At 40.7% G+C, this 15,174-nt stretch overlaps 2 protein-coding genes across 2 annotated transcripts; one reads left to right on the top strand and one right to left on the bottom strand.

Moving 5' to 3' along the window:
* Positions 1 to 250: 250 nt before the first annotated feature.
* On the top strand, positions 251 to 913 carry atoh1b (atonal bHLH transcription factor 1b). Its single transcript, XM_086106060.1, has one exon. It carries the CDS (start codon positions 251 to 253, stop codon positions 911 to 913), a length of 663 nt encoding a protein of 220 aa, XP_085962186.1.
* A 7,156-nt stretch (positions 914 to 8,069) lies between these two features.
* ddx41 (DEAD (Asp-Glu-Ala-Asp) box polypeptide 41) lies at positions 8,070 to 15,147 on the bottom strand. Its single transcript, XM_086105746.1, has 17 exons — positions 14,990 to 15,147; positions 14,468 to 14,563; positions 14,203 to 14,353; positions 14,040 to 14,114; positions 13,905 to 13,965; positions 13,690 to 13,826; positions 13,506 to 13,578; positions 13,052 to 13,205; positions 12,777 to 12,913; positions 12,237 to 12,399; positions 11,124 to 11,255; positions 10,963 to 11,034; positions 10,498 to 10,594; positions 9,834 to 9,983; positions 8,881 to 8,952; positions 8,493 to 8,603; positions 8,070 to 8,382 (listed from the first exon to the last, which is right to left on the bottom strand). The coding sequence occupies exons 1-17, from the start codon at positions 15,014 to 15,016 to the stop codon at positions 8,246 to 8,248; spliced, it is 1,845 nt and encodes a 614-aa protein (XP_085961872.1). The 5' UTR covers positions 15,017 to 15,147; the 3' UTR covers positions 8,070 to 8,245.
* Positions 15,148 to 15,174: the final 27 nt, after the last annotated feature.

The raw sequence follows: 15,174 nt of genomic DNA, 5'->3' as shown, positions 1-15,174 counted from the left end.
AGGGATTTTAAATGATTCATATGGCAGTCTACCTTCTGCGTGGAGTTAATAATAAGGTGGTGTTTGGGTTACAATGCACAATAGCTGACAGAAACAAAAAAAAAGAATATGCTTTGTTTAATTGCTTTGACAAGCTCGGGGTGGCCGGGGGGGGGGGTTGGCTGCCGCGGACCTGTCATAAGTCAGAGACACTGGTGGGGGAGGGGTGGGGGGACAACGTGAGAGGGGGGAAAGTTGTATAAATTGTTGCATGCATGTTGCAGTGCAGACAACTCGTGAGTATTACACCATGAGCACCAAAACAGAGCTTCCTATCTGGACTCAGCATGCGGAGGAGCACAAAAATTGGATTTCCCCCTACGCCATGCGTCTCTTTTCGAGCAGGACAGACGCACCGGAGCACCTTGCGCCGGAGTTGTCGGGCCGCGCGTCCGCCCACGGGAACCCCGAGGCCGGCTGCGCGGAGATGGGCGACGCGCCGCCCCACTGCGGCCCGCACAGACACCGGCGGGTGGCAGCCAACGCACGGGAGAGGAGGAGGATGCACGGCCTCAACAAAGCCTTTGACGAGCTGAGGAGCGTCATTCCGTCACTGGAGAACGAGAAAAAGCTGTCCAAGTACGACACCCTCCAAATGGCGCAGATTTACATCACCGAGCTGTCGGAGCTCCTGGCCGGCGTGGTCCAGCATCACCCGGCCTCCGTTGCGGACAAAACCTCCTGCAGGAGGAACATGATCAACAGTCACATTCCGGAGCCGAACCGGCAAAGAGAACGGAGGGACTCTTCTTCTTCGCACCTCATCATACTCGGGCCTAAAAGTGAACTGCATAAAAGTATCTCCTGCCACTGCAGTGATGGGGAATCTTCTCATCTCAGTGACGTAGAAGAGACTCAAAGTAGGGGGCATTAAATCTGCACGCTGGAAGTACCACGAACATGGCTTTTACAGCATTAGACAAAAGGTTTACATTGTATATTTCCTTTCATAGATTTTCATATATGTACCTATAAAATGGTTGACATGTCACTCGATGATAAAAATGAAACAAACTGCATATAAATGAGGGGGGGGGGCAGGAAGAAAAGTTACTTTTTTGTTCCTTTTTTAAGAGGGCTGACTCAAAGTTATTGGAGACACTGGATTCACCGTTTTTGGGGGGTCTTATTTAACTTTTAAATGCTATACATGGAACTTTTGTTGAAAATATGACATATTACCACAGAGACTACTTGGATCTTCATCTCATTTGGTGTGCGCCTGTATTTGAGGTCTACACCACAGTGTGTTGTCAAGGTGAACTCGTTCTTTTAAAAACATGAAGTCTATCAAATGTTGAGCTGCTTTTGGTCTCGCGGGTAGTGAAAGGGTTAAATGATAGTTTGATGGAATAATTAGAAATAGGTTTAAAAAGTGGGCTGAAATGTTTAAACATCTTTTTATGGTCACAATGAACTCTCACGGGCCATTTTTTGCACTTTACATGAGCTAAAGCATCATTAATGTGATTATGTTCTACATTTTGGTATTGATGTATATAAAGGATTTATGACGGTGGTTTTTTGTTTTGTATTTTGCTACAATAAAGATTATACTGAGCAATATACAGTATGTGCCTGTGCCTTTAAGTCCAGCCCACCTGTATTGATTTACTGGTGAGAAATGGTATTTAGGTCATAAAAGCGGTGGATTGAGGGGAGTTGCACAGATTTTGTCTAAGTCACCTACTTTGTGTTTGTGGCCATAAACTGGGTCTGTGTGTGTTTGTGTGTGCATATATATATATATGCACACACAAACACACATATATATATATATATATATATATATGGAGATATATATATATATATATATATATATATCCATCCATCCATTTTCCGAACCGCTTGATCCTCACTAGGGTCGCGGGGGGTGCTGGAGCCTATCCCAGCCATCTCCGGGCAGTAGGCGGGGGACACCCTGAATCAGTTGCCAGCCAATCGCAGGGCACACAGAGACGAACAACCATCCGCGCCCACACTCACACCTAGGGACAATTTAGAGTGTCCAATCAGCCTGACATGCATGTTTCTGGAATGTGGGAGGAAACCGGAGCACCCGGAGAAAACCCACGCAGGCCCGGGGAGAACATGCAAACTCCACACAGGGAGGCCGGAGCTGGAATCGAACCCGGTACCTCTGCACTGTGAAGCCGACGTGCTAACCACTGGACTACCGGGCCGCCTATATATATATATATACATGTACTGTATATATATCCTCCGACCAGTAGTTCAAATTTGTCCTCTGTAGAGGACATTTGTAAACCTAAATATCTCCCACCCAGTGCATCCAATCGCATTAACTCCTTTTGTTACTCTAAAGAGGACATTCAGTGCTTTCCAGTGATATCAAATTAGTAGGGGTTAGAAAAAGTAAGAAAATGGCTTCCCTCAGTGCAAGCACTTTTTATGGGAAGAGGAAAAGTAATACTTTTTATCAAACACATTTTGTCTTGAAATGTTGTTGGCATTTTAATTATAAGACTCTTGTGAACACGTTAAAGTGTTGTTTGAGTCGTTTTAAGTGTATTTGAGCCTGTTTAAAAAATGTAGTGGGATTTCAAAAATTTCTTTTGGAGTAGTCCAATTACTTCACATAGATTGGGGAATTTCAAAATAAATGTGATTGGACAACATTTTTTTTCCTGGTAGTCAGGAGGATATATATATGAAAACACTCACACTTGCACAGAAAATGATTCAACCCCATTTAAATTGATTTGCAAAATGTGCACATTGCCTGTGGTTTGCAATGAAGTAACAGTAGCTTTATTGATGCAGCACAATTCATACACAAGGCAAATCAATGTGCTTCACACGAGCAAAGACAGGACCCTTCATTCAAAGCATGTACAAACACAACTGCTGACGAATGGCATTCTGAAGCAAAGGAGAGAAAAAAAATAACTTGTCAAAATTACTAAAAGAAAGTACATTGACAACAATTCAACACATGAAGGGAATACTTACTTCGCCGTGCTTGCTTTGAACTCCGCGCTCCACTAATTGACCCGAGTCTGCAGACCCCCAAGGCCTAGTAGGTTTACATCGAATCAGCGTTTACTTGATGTATTCAGGTTCCCAAACCATTCAGTGATTTATAAACCAGAAGCAGAATTTTAAAATCAATTCTCCAGCTGTGACTTGGAGTCAGTGTCATACTCCTAGCAAACAAACAAACAAACAAACAAAAAGAATGATTTGAAAAGCTCAACACCTGCGGTCACTATTTCTTGAAAGTGACCATATTGAAAATGCATATTTTTGCCATGGAATTGGCAATGCGTCTGGATAATTTTCAGTGCAACATTATATTGTATGATATTGAATATCGGGTATGACTTTTGAAAATGTTCCTGTTCAGGTTTATTGTTCAACTGCTTTATAATGAGGCCCGTGGTGTCCATTTCAACTCAAGCTCATAGTTCTCTTCTCCGTAAAAGGTGAAACAACAAAGCGTTCTATCAATACAGTGTCAAAATTAATTTTTTTTAATCGGACCCCACTTGTGCAGCTAAATCAGGTACATGGTTGTCCATGCACACAAACGAGAAGCACACTCTGCAAGTAAAAGAAAGCAAATAAAGAGCGAGACTCTAATAAAGCTAATGATGCTGCCTGGCTGTCTGTCACCGTTAAAGTGGCTCTTCCTACTCCACTAATAGCCTATCGGGGGAACAAATGGAAACTGCCTCTCTGAAATAAACAAGGTGCTGCTCAGAACCTTTCCACTCCCTCAGAAGTGCTTTCTGCCAGCCTGTGTGTCAAATTGGCCGAAAGCTCTGCGGGTGCTGGCATGCCAGCTGAGGAGCTGATGACCTTGTCTTTTTGCTCTATCACCTTTTTGTCATTCGCAGGCTGGGTGTCATTCCACATAACAGGGAACTTGATGACACGCCAGTATCCAAGGCAGACTCAATCACGGACACGGGTTCTCTCTATTTCAGGCTGGTGACTTTTTTTTTTTTTTAGATGGTCATAATAAAGTTTGTCATTTGTGACATTATCCGGGCTCCGAGGAATGTGTCCCCTCATGCTCACCTTTGGCACTGTTTGCCTTAACAAGAAAATGCCGCTTTGCAAATACTACAGAAGTGTCATTAATGAGGACCTGCCTGAGCCGCCACGTGCATCATCAACAGGTTGGCTGGTTGAGATCAGTTGGAGAAATGGAGTATGGCCAGGTAATGACTTTCCGTGGGAGTGTAGTAGCTTGCTGCAGGATATGGGAATTGTTTTTCACATCGGCCCGGCTGGATATACCCAGCTGCAAGATGAACTCTCCGAACACAGTGGTGGCTTGCTTCAAACCACTTGTTTTGTGATGCTCATTAACTTCAAAGTAAAGCTAAACAATTTTGAAAAATAATCTAAATGCAATTACTTTCCCTCAATATTGTGACTGTGATTTATGATGCAATTTGTTTTTTTCAAGGTCTATTTTCCCGTGGATTTAAAAAAATATATATATCAAACACAAGCAATCAATTCATCTGTACCACAATAAACAATATCAGATGTATTACAATGAAATGTTTCGATCTTATAGGGCAGGCTGACGCTAAAATAAACACATAGGAACCATGAATTACCGGTAATATGAAAGACCATTTATTGTAATCTTATTACAGAATTGAAGCAAAGGTTCTTTATTTTTCCTCAAATTGCAGCTTTTGCCATTTGAAAATTGCATTCCACTACATTGCTATGTCGATTTGAATATGATTTGGTGAGGTTGGTAGATTAGCCAAAACATTTCTGGAGCATTTGTTCATCGAGAATAATACAACTGAAATAAAAGTAAAAACTATGTTCTCTAAATAGTTACTTGAGTGGGGAAAAAAAAAACTGAAGTCCTGAGTAACTGGTGACTAACTAGTCAAGGACTCCATAACTGGTAGTTAACTTCCGATCCATCAAAAAAATCAAAATCAAAACTCAGACCATGAACGAGAAATAAAAATATAAAATAGGAAAGTGCAGACAGTTAGTTAGTGAAAGAGAGAGAGAGAGAGAGAGAGATTTGACAGTTTTTTAAAATGCTTTACTTTGACAGTGTGAAAGAAAAGGGAAAAGTCGTAGACGGGTTTCCTTGATTTATGAGGAGCTGCAACCACCATTTTATTGCAACACTTACTGCCACTGATGAATCAGTAGTCAGCAATTTGACTTCATGCCAAAAACGTGTCATAATTTCATTAATGTTGAAGAAGGAGCTACTGTAGGAGCTACAGTTAGGAGTCCGCAAATGCTGGATGATATGGAACATTCATTCACATTTAACGTAGGATTCTTCTGCCGATAAAAGACCTTTGTAACGTCCTCACCAAATACAAAATATTGCATTTTCAGCGTAATGTAGTCTCTGCAGTATTTGTGCAGTATGTGCTTCACTTTTCAGTCTCATTTTCAACTAACTTCTAGTAAGTGGGACATTCTCTGAAGTCAAAGCACAAACACATCAGCAAAATTGAATCAATGCAATTTGAGGCGAGCCCCACTGAAAATTGCTTACTTTCTACAAATTACCTCATGTGTCTGTATTTTCTAGCTGACTTGTAATCCATTAGGAAAGAAAATAAATAGATGTGTCCAAACCAGAACCGAATAAATTACTGGCTCTTGCAGTTGCTCAAATGTTGTTTTTGCTGATTGCATGAATTTATATTGGACTGAAAGCTTAAAGGTTTGCTTCTGGATGCTGCTTTCAGATGGTATACATTCCCCCATCACGGCACAATCTGCTATAGAATGCAGTTAAACTTACTAAAAAAGGTAATGCTGTCACGCAAAGGCATAACTGGAAGTCTGTTTTTTCTCAACTAACATCAGAAGCAGAAACTTGGCAGACAACTCTTCAAAAAAGAGACTTCAGACTACTTTTTTTTTTCTGCCACTCCAAGTGGAAGTTTACTGTCAAACAAAATACGTATTTCAAATGTCCACATAATTCTGCCTTTCAGTCAACGAGTTTAATGCTAACACCTAATGGGAAAACGCCACAGTTAATAAATAAAAACCTTCTATGTGGTGGTGCTATAAAGCATTACGCAACGGACCATTGAACCAAAACGATGTAAACATGGCACAAACAATATCACAATATTCATTGGCATATATTATTTATCCTCTGCAAAAAGTGACTAGCATGACTGCAGATGCTGTGAAAGGTTTCTTTGTCTGCATGACTATTATACTGTCCCTGACCTTTGGGGGGAGGGGGGGGGGGACGGCCGTCAAGGGAAGATTGTGCCATGCTTTAATCAAATGAGGGCAGGCCTTGAATTTGACACTTATGATGGAGAAACTATTAAAATGACATACTACGGGTAGGATTTTAGGTTGTTCTCTCAACTATTAACTTTATCATCGTCACTTCCTCACCATCTTGAGAGCCACATCATAATTTTTATACTGATCAACTGTCATGAGAAAAGCTCTTACTGGGTTTTCTACGTCCGCTCAAGAACACGATCCTTCATGCTCAATCCGTTTCCTCGCTCAAAACCCCCTTTGTGTGATTCACCAGGATCTTTCTGCAAACACGGTGGCATGGTAAATATGAAAGTGGTCACTCCACCTTCTTATCACCGCTTTATGGCTTTGAAAGGAGTAAGATGCAAGAAAGTGCAGAGCTTGTGCAAGCATTAGAATTGGAGAAGTGACCTATCAAGAGTTCGAGCTTCCACAATGTGCTATCTACTGCATCTTCCCCACCTTAGTGAGGGATGCTTGTACTGGTCTCAAGCTTATCTATATAAGCTTCAAGCATAATAGTAAACGTGTTGTAAAATGAGTTCCTTGTACCGGTAATCTAATCACAACAAACGATTTTTGTTTTAAGTCCAAATATTTAATTTTAAATAAGTCAAAACAGTTGCTGACCTCATTCGCAAGCACTTTCATCAAATTTTTAAATTGTTCATTTATTACAACTTTGGCGCAGTAAAATCTGAATTTCTAACTAATAAAGGCATCTATGTACGCCCTTTTGCATAATTCACCTCCACTGACCTAACCGTTGCACATTTCACCAACTGCATGTGACCCTGCCACCAAATAACCTGGCAGTGGACATATGAAGTGACATAACTCATGTAATACTTGTTGAACAATTTTCACTGATTTGCCTAAAATTGGTGTATTCACATAGATTCATCATTTTTTTTATTCATTTCAAATGAAATAACTTATTTTACATATACATGTACAGGTATATATGATTAAATCAAACCAAATTTAAAATAATCATATTTTGAAAATGGTAAATTACTCATTTTTTTCAGGATTTTTAGACAGTTTTTCCTAAAATGGGTTATTGGAATGTGTTTTACGCAGCATATTAAATAACTGGTGAATGAATCCATCTATCTATTTTCTATCCTCACAGGGTCGGCTGGAGCCTTGGTGAAGTAATTTTTTGTAAACTCTAAAAAAAAAATCCATTTGGAAAACAAACAAAAAAATACATCTACGCTTAACCAATTATTTAGTGAGTACAAATATGTTAAATAAAAAATGATAGATGAGAATTGTTATGAACAATATTACAATACTCAAAACAATGTTAATTTTTTTTAAAGGGTAAACGTGTTTGACCTGGCTCATCTGTCAGTTTTAAAAATCAAATGCGGTGGCCCTTCAGTACAAGCTTGCCCACTCATGCCTTGAAGTATGGAAAATGTTTGTTTTGAGCCATTTTTAGACTATTTAAAGTTTATTTTATTGTATTCAAACTAGCTGTGAAACTAAACTCCCACTAAGCACACATCCAGGTTGAAATGAGGTTGACTAGATTTGAAATAGATTTTCCATACACGTACCGCCCTGATACTGTATTCCAACAGGTGATGTCATTCCTTCCTTGCAGATGATGCCCGGGCTTGTCAGTGTTGACGTTGCTGTGCAATTAATTAGAGCCAAAAGTTCAAATGAGGTTCAAGACGTGACTGTCACTTGCAAGCGTTCTTGGTGATCAGCAAGCCAACTGTTGCAGAAGAGAGGACTAAGGCAATAATAGAAGACCATTCTTTTCTCAAAAAGAGACATTTATTTACAGCCTGTGTAAAAATGTTACAATCTTATGAATCTCATCGGTGCTGTGATGGCGGTCATAATGGGTCTGCACAGTTCGACCTCTGGTTTGAATGATACAGTATCACATCGATGGATGCAGCGGGCAATGTTCCTTTTGCAAAGACACTTAGAAGTCCATTGAGCTGTGGGCCAGGTAGTCCTTCCTCCCGATGTTGGTGACCTGCTTGGTCTGCATCGCCTCCAACTTGGGACAGTCTGTAATACGATGGCCAAGACCACCGCAAAACGTACAGCCCCTCTCCCCTACAATTTTTTTTTTTTTTTTTTTAAAGACCACAAGAAGAATTAATGAAGACGACGTAACATGGTCAAACAAATACAGACGTTGGTGGGATTTTTCATGAATGACTCACCTCCGATATCTAGCATGGTTTCATCTCCTGTCTGGAGAACCTGGAGAACTGGAGGAACCTTTTGCTTGGCTTCAACGAGCAGGGCCTTCAAATCCATCAGTACTGACTCGTCTAGAGCGTATCAAATTTAGAACACGGCATATGCCCGCATTGAGAAAATGCATGGATCATTTTGAACTTGAAACTTTTTGTCAGAATGTGCAAACAAGGCAGTCTGCTGATAATTCTCTCGTTTACAGCCAGAAGATACCCATTCAACAAATTAAAAAAAATAATAATACATTTTCATCAAATTTGGCCAGGGTATGGCTAATTGTGCACTATACATGTGGAAGACTATGTTGGAAATTAGATTTTTGGTGTCGTCATTATGAGTCAAGTTCCTTACCACAGCCTTTATTGATGAACGTTGTGGCGATACCAGTCTGACCAGAGCGCCCTGTTCTTCCAATTCTGTGGACTGAAAAAAAGAAACACATCTTCACAAAAAAAAAAAAAAAAAGGCTAACATTTTATTTGAATGCTGATGAAGTCCACACAGAAACAGGAAAATGAAATTGAGAGTGAAATATGGTCTGATAGCGGAATGCTAATAAGATGATATACATCCAAGTGATTTCAAAATTGGCAGTTTGGATTCCTTTCATGTTATGTATAAGCTGCTCTGTGCAATAGACGCGGCTGTCAAACTGGCTCTACTGTAATGGATAATGACCATGACTTTCTATACCATTTTCATGTTTATTGAGTATTTTAAAAACCTCTTGGTTCCACTGTGGTTTCTCCCGGAGGTTAAGTAATGAACTGTTACCAAACACTAACTGAAAGTATTTTGAGTTATCGCCCTTCAGTACAAGGAGTCCCCGGGTACACTATTTTCATTTGATTGTATTGTATTTACAGCCTGGTGTGGAGAGGAAAATGGATGAAGATATGGTGCTGATTTATCTTTTGGAGACAAACACAGCTTCTCCTCTTCTAAAACTTTCCACTACAGAGGAATTTGTCTCCATTCACAGAGACAGACATTTGTGAGGTCACATATTTATGTCAAAGCTGCTTTAAGAGCACCTTTCGAACCAAAATTATGAGGCATTAACCATTAAAGAAGTCAATGAACAAAATATACACACCAACTACAAGAGTAAAGTGATGCATACATTAAAAAAAAAAAAAAAAAAAAAAACGGAAGAGATTTAAAAGCAGACAGTGAGTTTGTCTGCCGAGATTTCCTGAAATGAAGTTCCAAAGCCTAGGAAAGCAAAAACTAAACCAGAGACTCCTGTAGCTGGTGTGAAGCCAGCATCGTCATCAACACACACATAGACATTATTGCCTCACCATAGTTTTCAATCTCCTCGGGCATGTCGTAGTTGACTACGTGCTGGATGGCTGGGAAATCCAGACCCTTTGAGGCCACATCTGTGGCGACAAGGACATCCTTCTTTCCTTCCTTAAATGCTTCAATGGCTTTTGTTCTTTCCTCCTGATCTGGAACCAATAAAAAGACATTCAACATTACTTCGGAATCATCTATTCCCGAACCTGCCTATTTCTGAAAATGTGTTACAAAGTCAATCTTCACTTCCTTACCCACTGTTACATAATTTACACAAAAAGCAACCGCAAAGAGTTTCTCCGGCCATGACCTGGCCAACTAGGGGGAGCAAAGATCCAGAGCCACTTTCAAGTGAGCCCCGGCAAGAAATGGGCTTTTGTCAATGTTCTACAATTCCCGATCCTTGATGAGCCCATGTCACAGACGTGTTACTAAAACAAGTGCAAACTTTTAAATTGAGTGTGTGCGTGTGTCTGTGTGAGAGAGAGCGAGAGAGAGAGAGAGAGAGAATGATTGGACTTATCAATGGTCTCTTTGAAAATGATGATGCAAAAGGGACATCTAGTGATCATAATGAGGTACTACAGGTAACATAGATGGACTCTTGTCCATAGTTGTGAAGTTACATGCAGTACACGATTGCATTAAACATAATAGCACATGTACCTTTTCCTCCATGAATGGCCACCGCTTCCACACCTTTCAGCAGCAGATACTCATGGATTGCATCGACATCAGCCTTTTTCTCAGCAAATAACAATACCTTTTGGGGGAAAACAACAACAAAAAAACCAAATGCCTTTGAGTTTTGCACCTATGTCAGAATTTGATAAGGCAGGACCGGAAATTGGGACCGTTATACTCGCAAATGATCCCGCTTTTTCAATGTGTGCTCATAAAAATTGTATCCTGTCACACAGCGTGAGTGCATGTTCTAATGCTCCAACAGGTACATAAAGATAAGGCGCTCCAATTGAGATGACTACCCAGCAGCAAATACGGTCATGCTGTAATGACCCAAAAAAGGGAGCGACCCAGTCTGTGCTGGTGCCACCAACTGAAAAAGTTGGTTGCACAAGTCCTACCAGTGCAAAAATTTGAGTAAAGGCTTATGAGCAAAAAGGTACTGACCGGAGGTGTTGTTTTCTGCAGACACTCAAGCAGATACACCATCTTTGCCTCCTCTTTGACATATTCCACTTCCTGTTCATACGCACAAACAGAGTCAGAGTCACCCTTTATATCAGGAAGTTTTCGGCAAATGATTGCAGATAGTGGGCTGTTGAATCAACCTGGATGACATCCAAGCTGGCAGCACCCGCTCTGCCTACGTTAATGGTGATGGGTTTGACCAAAGCACTCTTGGCAAAATTCTGGATCTTCTTGGGCATGGTGGCACTGAAAAGCAGGGTTTGCCTTTGTCCCTACAGGAGGAAAAAAGGGATTATTACAACACTTCTCCTCTATCACATACCGGTACTTTTCTGCAAACTCATCTCTTCAATCTTTACCAGCACTTGTGAGTAAATTATAATACTGCCACTGTGAGATTTGTTATTCAAAAAGTGTCATGGTGCACAGACAACATTTAACTACGAGTAGAAAGACAAGGACGAGCAAGTTATGTGGATCCCCATATTGCAAGCTGGCGACAAGTGACAGTATCTACTGTATACGCGCAGCGAGCACGCCTCAGCTTCTTATTGGAAGTGCACATCCACAGAACTTTTCTGTAGAATGAATGAATTGCTCCAGGCCATGTAGATCGCAGATTATTTGTGCATTGATTGGATTAAATCATTTCCTGTTCATGAAGTGGAATTCACTGGGCAATGATGCTTTCAAATGATGTTTGAGAATCCCATGTTTCATTTCATCTTGTTGGTGATGTCTGTATCGCCGTTCCATCTGTAGTTTCACTGTTCTACCACAAGGCTTTGTGTGTGCAGAAAACGACCTCATTTTGGTCAGTTCATAGGCAGTATATAATAATAATACTTGCTATTTATAAGCGCCTTTCACAACTGTAAATCCATCCTCAACGCCGCTTATCCTGAACAGGGTCGCGGGGAGATGCTGGAGCCTATTCCAGCTGACTTCGGACGAAGGTAGACTACACGCTGAACTGGTCGCCAGCCAGTCACAGGGCACATTTAGACACAAACAAGCATTCACACCCACATCGTCACTGACTGGGAACCGATCCCACACCACCCGCTCATCAAGTCAGGCGACCACTATACCGTCAGTGACTATACCGTAAATGTATCGGTACATTTTATTGACTGAAAATCTTCATAGAAGTTCAGTTCTCAATCTCATATTAAATCACAATGTCAATATTGAGGGAAAAACAAAAATCACGATTAGATCATACTTCAAAACAGTTCCGTCAAATTCTTTACCTTAAAATATGAAAAAATGGTCCTGATGTCCTCTTCAAAGCCCATGTCAATCATCCTGTCAGCCTCATCCAGGGCCAGGTAGCGACAGATGTCCAGACTCACCATCTTCTTCTGTAACAAGTCCATGAGACGCCCGGGAGTGGCGACCATCATGTGCACACCACTGCAAGCGGAACACATTTTATAGTGTACTCAGTTGGTCATGTCATAGCTAGTCACTCCAGGACGCGACTGCACTGCATCTCAATCCATTAGAGCAGTGATCCTTAAAGTGCAGTACACGGGTAGTTAGTTTAAAAAAAAAAAAAAACAACAACAAAAAAACCGCCACTGAAAAAAATCCATTCATTTAAAACACATACTGTATATTACTTCAAAAATGTACGATAAATTGCATTACAAATAAAGGCCTCCAATATTTGAAGTTGAGTAAAAAAAATAAATGCAAAAATTAGGTAGTTTGAATTTGTGGGTTCTTAAAAAATAAAAAAATAAAAAATAAAATAAAAAAGCTGCGGTTGTTTCTGTATTCTAACTTACTGTTTCACAACTTCCATTTGCTCCTTGACGGACATGCCGCCAATGCAGAGGGCCGTCCGCATCTGAGGGGCTCCCTCCTCCTCCAGCAGTTTGCAGTAATATTCGATGATGCTGTGCGTCTGTCGAGCGAGCTCTCGCTGTTGCAAAGTCAAATCACAGACAGTTAAGTTGTCGTCAAACAACAACGTGCTGATAGCCTCTATCCTTACAGGTAATAAGCTTCACGTAGATAATATTCTTGAGAAAAGTCGAAGAAAAAATAGGCGATGACTTACTGAAGGACAGATGATGAGTCCATATGGTCCCTCTCTTTTAAAGAAGGGCAGCCGCTTCTCCTGCTCCAGGGCGAACATGATGATGGGCAAAGTGAAGACCAAGGTTTTGCCCGAGCCGGTGAAGGCGATCCCGATCATATCGCGACCTGACAGACTACAGGGGGAGGTTAAAATCTTTGAATATTTCATATCATGAATGGGGGCACCACCATTACCAATGTTATGGGTATTATCAAAAAGTGTCAGATACAATCTGAAAATATTAAAGCATCTGTAGTTCCAACACATTTAAAATTGTTGACACCAGTCAGCAATATTATTTTTAATGGAAAAATGCATTAAACCCAAATTTTACATTCTTGGAGGCTAACTACATATTTAAAGCCGAACTCTCTAATTTTTGGGAAAATAAAATATCTCGCTCACATTGTGTAGGTGTGCATAGTTCACTTACACTGTTGGGATTCCTTGAATTTGAATTGGCGTTGGATGTACAATTCCTTTCTTCTTCAAACCTTTAAGAATTGCTGCAAATACAACGACAGTATTGTTTGCAGACAAAGGGATGACGTACGGTATACTGTGTGTGTGCGCACGTGTGCTGGTTGAGAGGGGAAGAGGTAACCATGTAGTCCAACCTGGCGGAAGCTTCATCTCCCTGAAGCTTTTGATCGGAGGAGGGATGCCATCGCCATCAACCAGGATATGAAACTTCTTCCTGACACGTTCATTTCTGGTCTCTGGCATATGGAGGACATACCGTGGAGCATTCCAGCTACAAGCAACCACCAGGTTATGTAATGTAGGCCAGAAATGTTATTTAATAACTAACTGTATGCTAAAATGATCCCACCTTGTTTTGATTGGATCGTCATAAATTATACCCTTGGCCATTTCCTTCACAGACATCAAAGCTGACAGAAAAATGAAGACAGTGTCAACAGTAGTCAATTGATGGGTTTGAGTTGATCACAGTCTAGTACATTACCTCTGCCCTCTGCGACACTTTCTAAAATCTTCTCTTCCTCTTTCAGTTGTTTCTCCTTGGCTGACTCTTTGCGTGCTGTTGATTTTAGACAAAACGGGGTTAATGGGTATAAAGTCGAAAAAAAGTGTGTTCACAAAATTCTTTAATCTCCTGAAATGGAAACCTTCTGCTTTTTCCTTGAGATGCTGATGCTGGTCAAGAAGGCTGACGTTGGAACGTGGACCAAGCCCTTCATCTTCATCCCTCTGTTCCTCCCCACTGTCTCTGTGCTCCTCATCCACTACTTTCCCACGCAATCGCAACATCTTCTGAACCTGTGAGGTGAGCAAGACGTGCGTTTTGACTTGACTTCTAGTACAAAATTTCATTTTAACTGCAATGACGAATATCAAACTAATTCAAAACCAACTGAAGGGGCGATAACATACCATTTGTTGCTTTCGGATTTTGACGGGAATGTAAGGAACATAATCTTCATCTCCTGAATCCTCAATCCCGGAAACTTCAGTTTCCCCATGAGTTCGCTAGGAAAAAGTGTTTTAGTGAAACGCAAGTGTTTAGTTTTAGCACATGATTTAACGTGATACTTCATCTTGATATTCAGTAAACAAACGAATTGATGCAAAGTGCTTGGCTGCTTCCCTGATCAACAAATATATTGTAAACTGGATTATCCTTTGAGGGATTAGAATCAGTGCAGAGAAATGCAATTTAAAGGAAGAAATAAAACAACATCGTAGTTACGTTTTAAGCGTTGTTTTCGACATTGGGCGTTACATTCATTCACATTCAGCGAATACAGTTGATGCGGAAGTGCCCCATTGGCGTCAAATATATTTAATGCTCATCCCGTAATACAGCAATGGTTTGTTTTGCTAACGAGTCAGCTAGCCGCCAATGCTCGTGTTGGCTGTTCATCGCCGGAACAGTGACTTTTATTTGGCGCTTACCTTTTTAAATCGATTATCGTCTTCCATCTTATTCAAAACGATGTGCTTACTTGGGGAATTGTGGCACTAACTGAGCAAATAATCCACACACGGTTATACTTACGAGAATCAAACACTCACTATCATCGGGTAATGCTAAAGTACGGAAAGCTAATAGGCTCACATCGCACTGACGTCACCACTTC

Source organism: Hippocampus guttulatus, chromosome 2 (genome assembly GCF_054856545.1).
Source record: "Hippocampus guttulatus isolate MCC_2025c chromosome 2, RoL_Hgut_1.0, whole genome shotgun sequence".
Taxonomy (NCBI): Eukaryota; Metazoa; Chordata; class Actinopteri; order Syngnathiformes; family Syngnathidae; genus Hippocampus; species Hippocampus guttulatus.
The sequence above is the reverse complement of the archived record's forward strand: the minus strand, read 5'-3'. Positions and strand labels throughout refer to the sequence as shown.

Bases quoted from the DNA above. Each gene is read 5' to 3' on its own strand.
- ddx41 (XM_086105746.1), bottom strand. From the start codon at position 15,016: ATGGAAGACGATAATCGATTTAAAAAG. The intron at 14,564-14,989 runs GTAAGCGCCAAA...ACTTTTTCCTAG, and splicing joins ACGATAATCGATTTAAAAAG to CGAACTCATGGGGAAACTGA. The intron at 13,966-14,039 runs GTAATGTACTAG...TTTTTCTGTCAG, and splicing joins AAGTGTCGCAGAGGGCAGAG to CTTTGATGTCTGTGAAGGAA.
- atoh1b (XM_086106060.1), top strand. From the start codon at position 251: ATGCATGTTGCAGTGCAGACAACTCGTGAGTATTACACCATGAGCACC.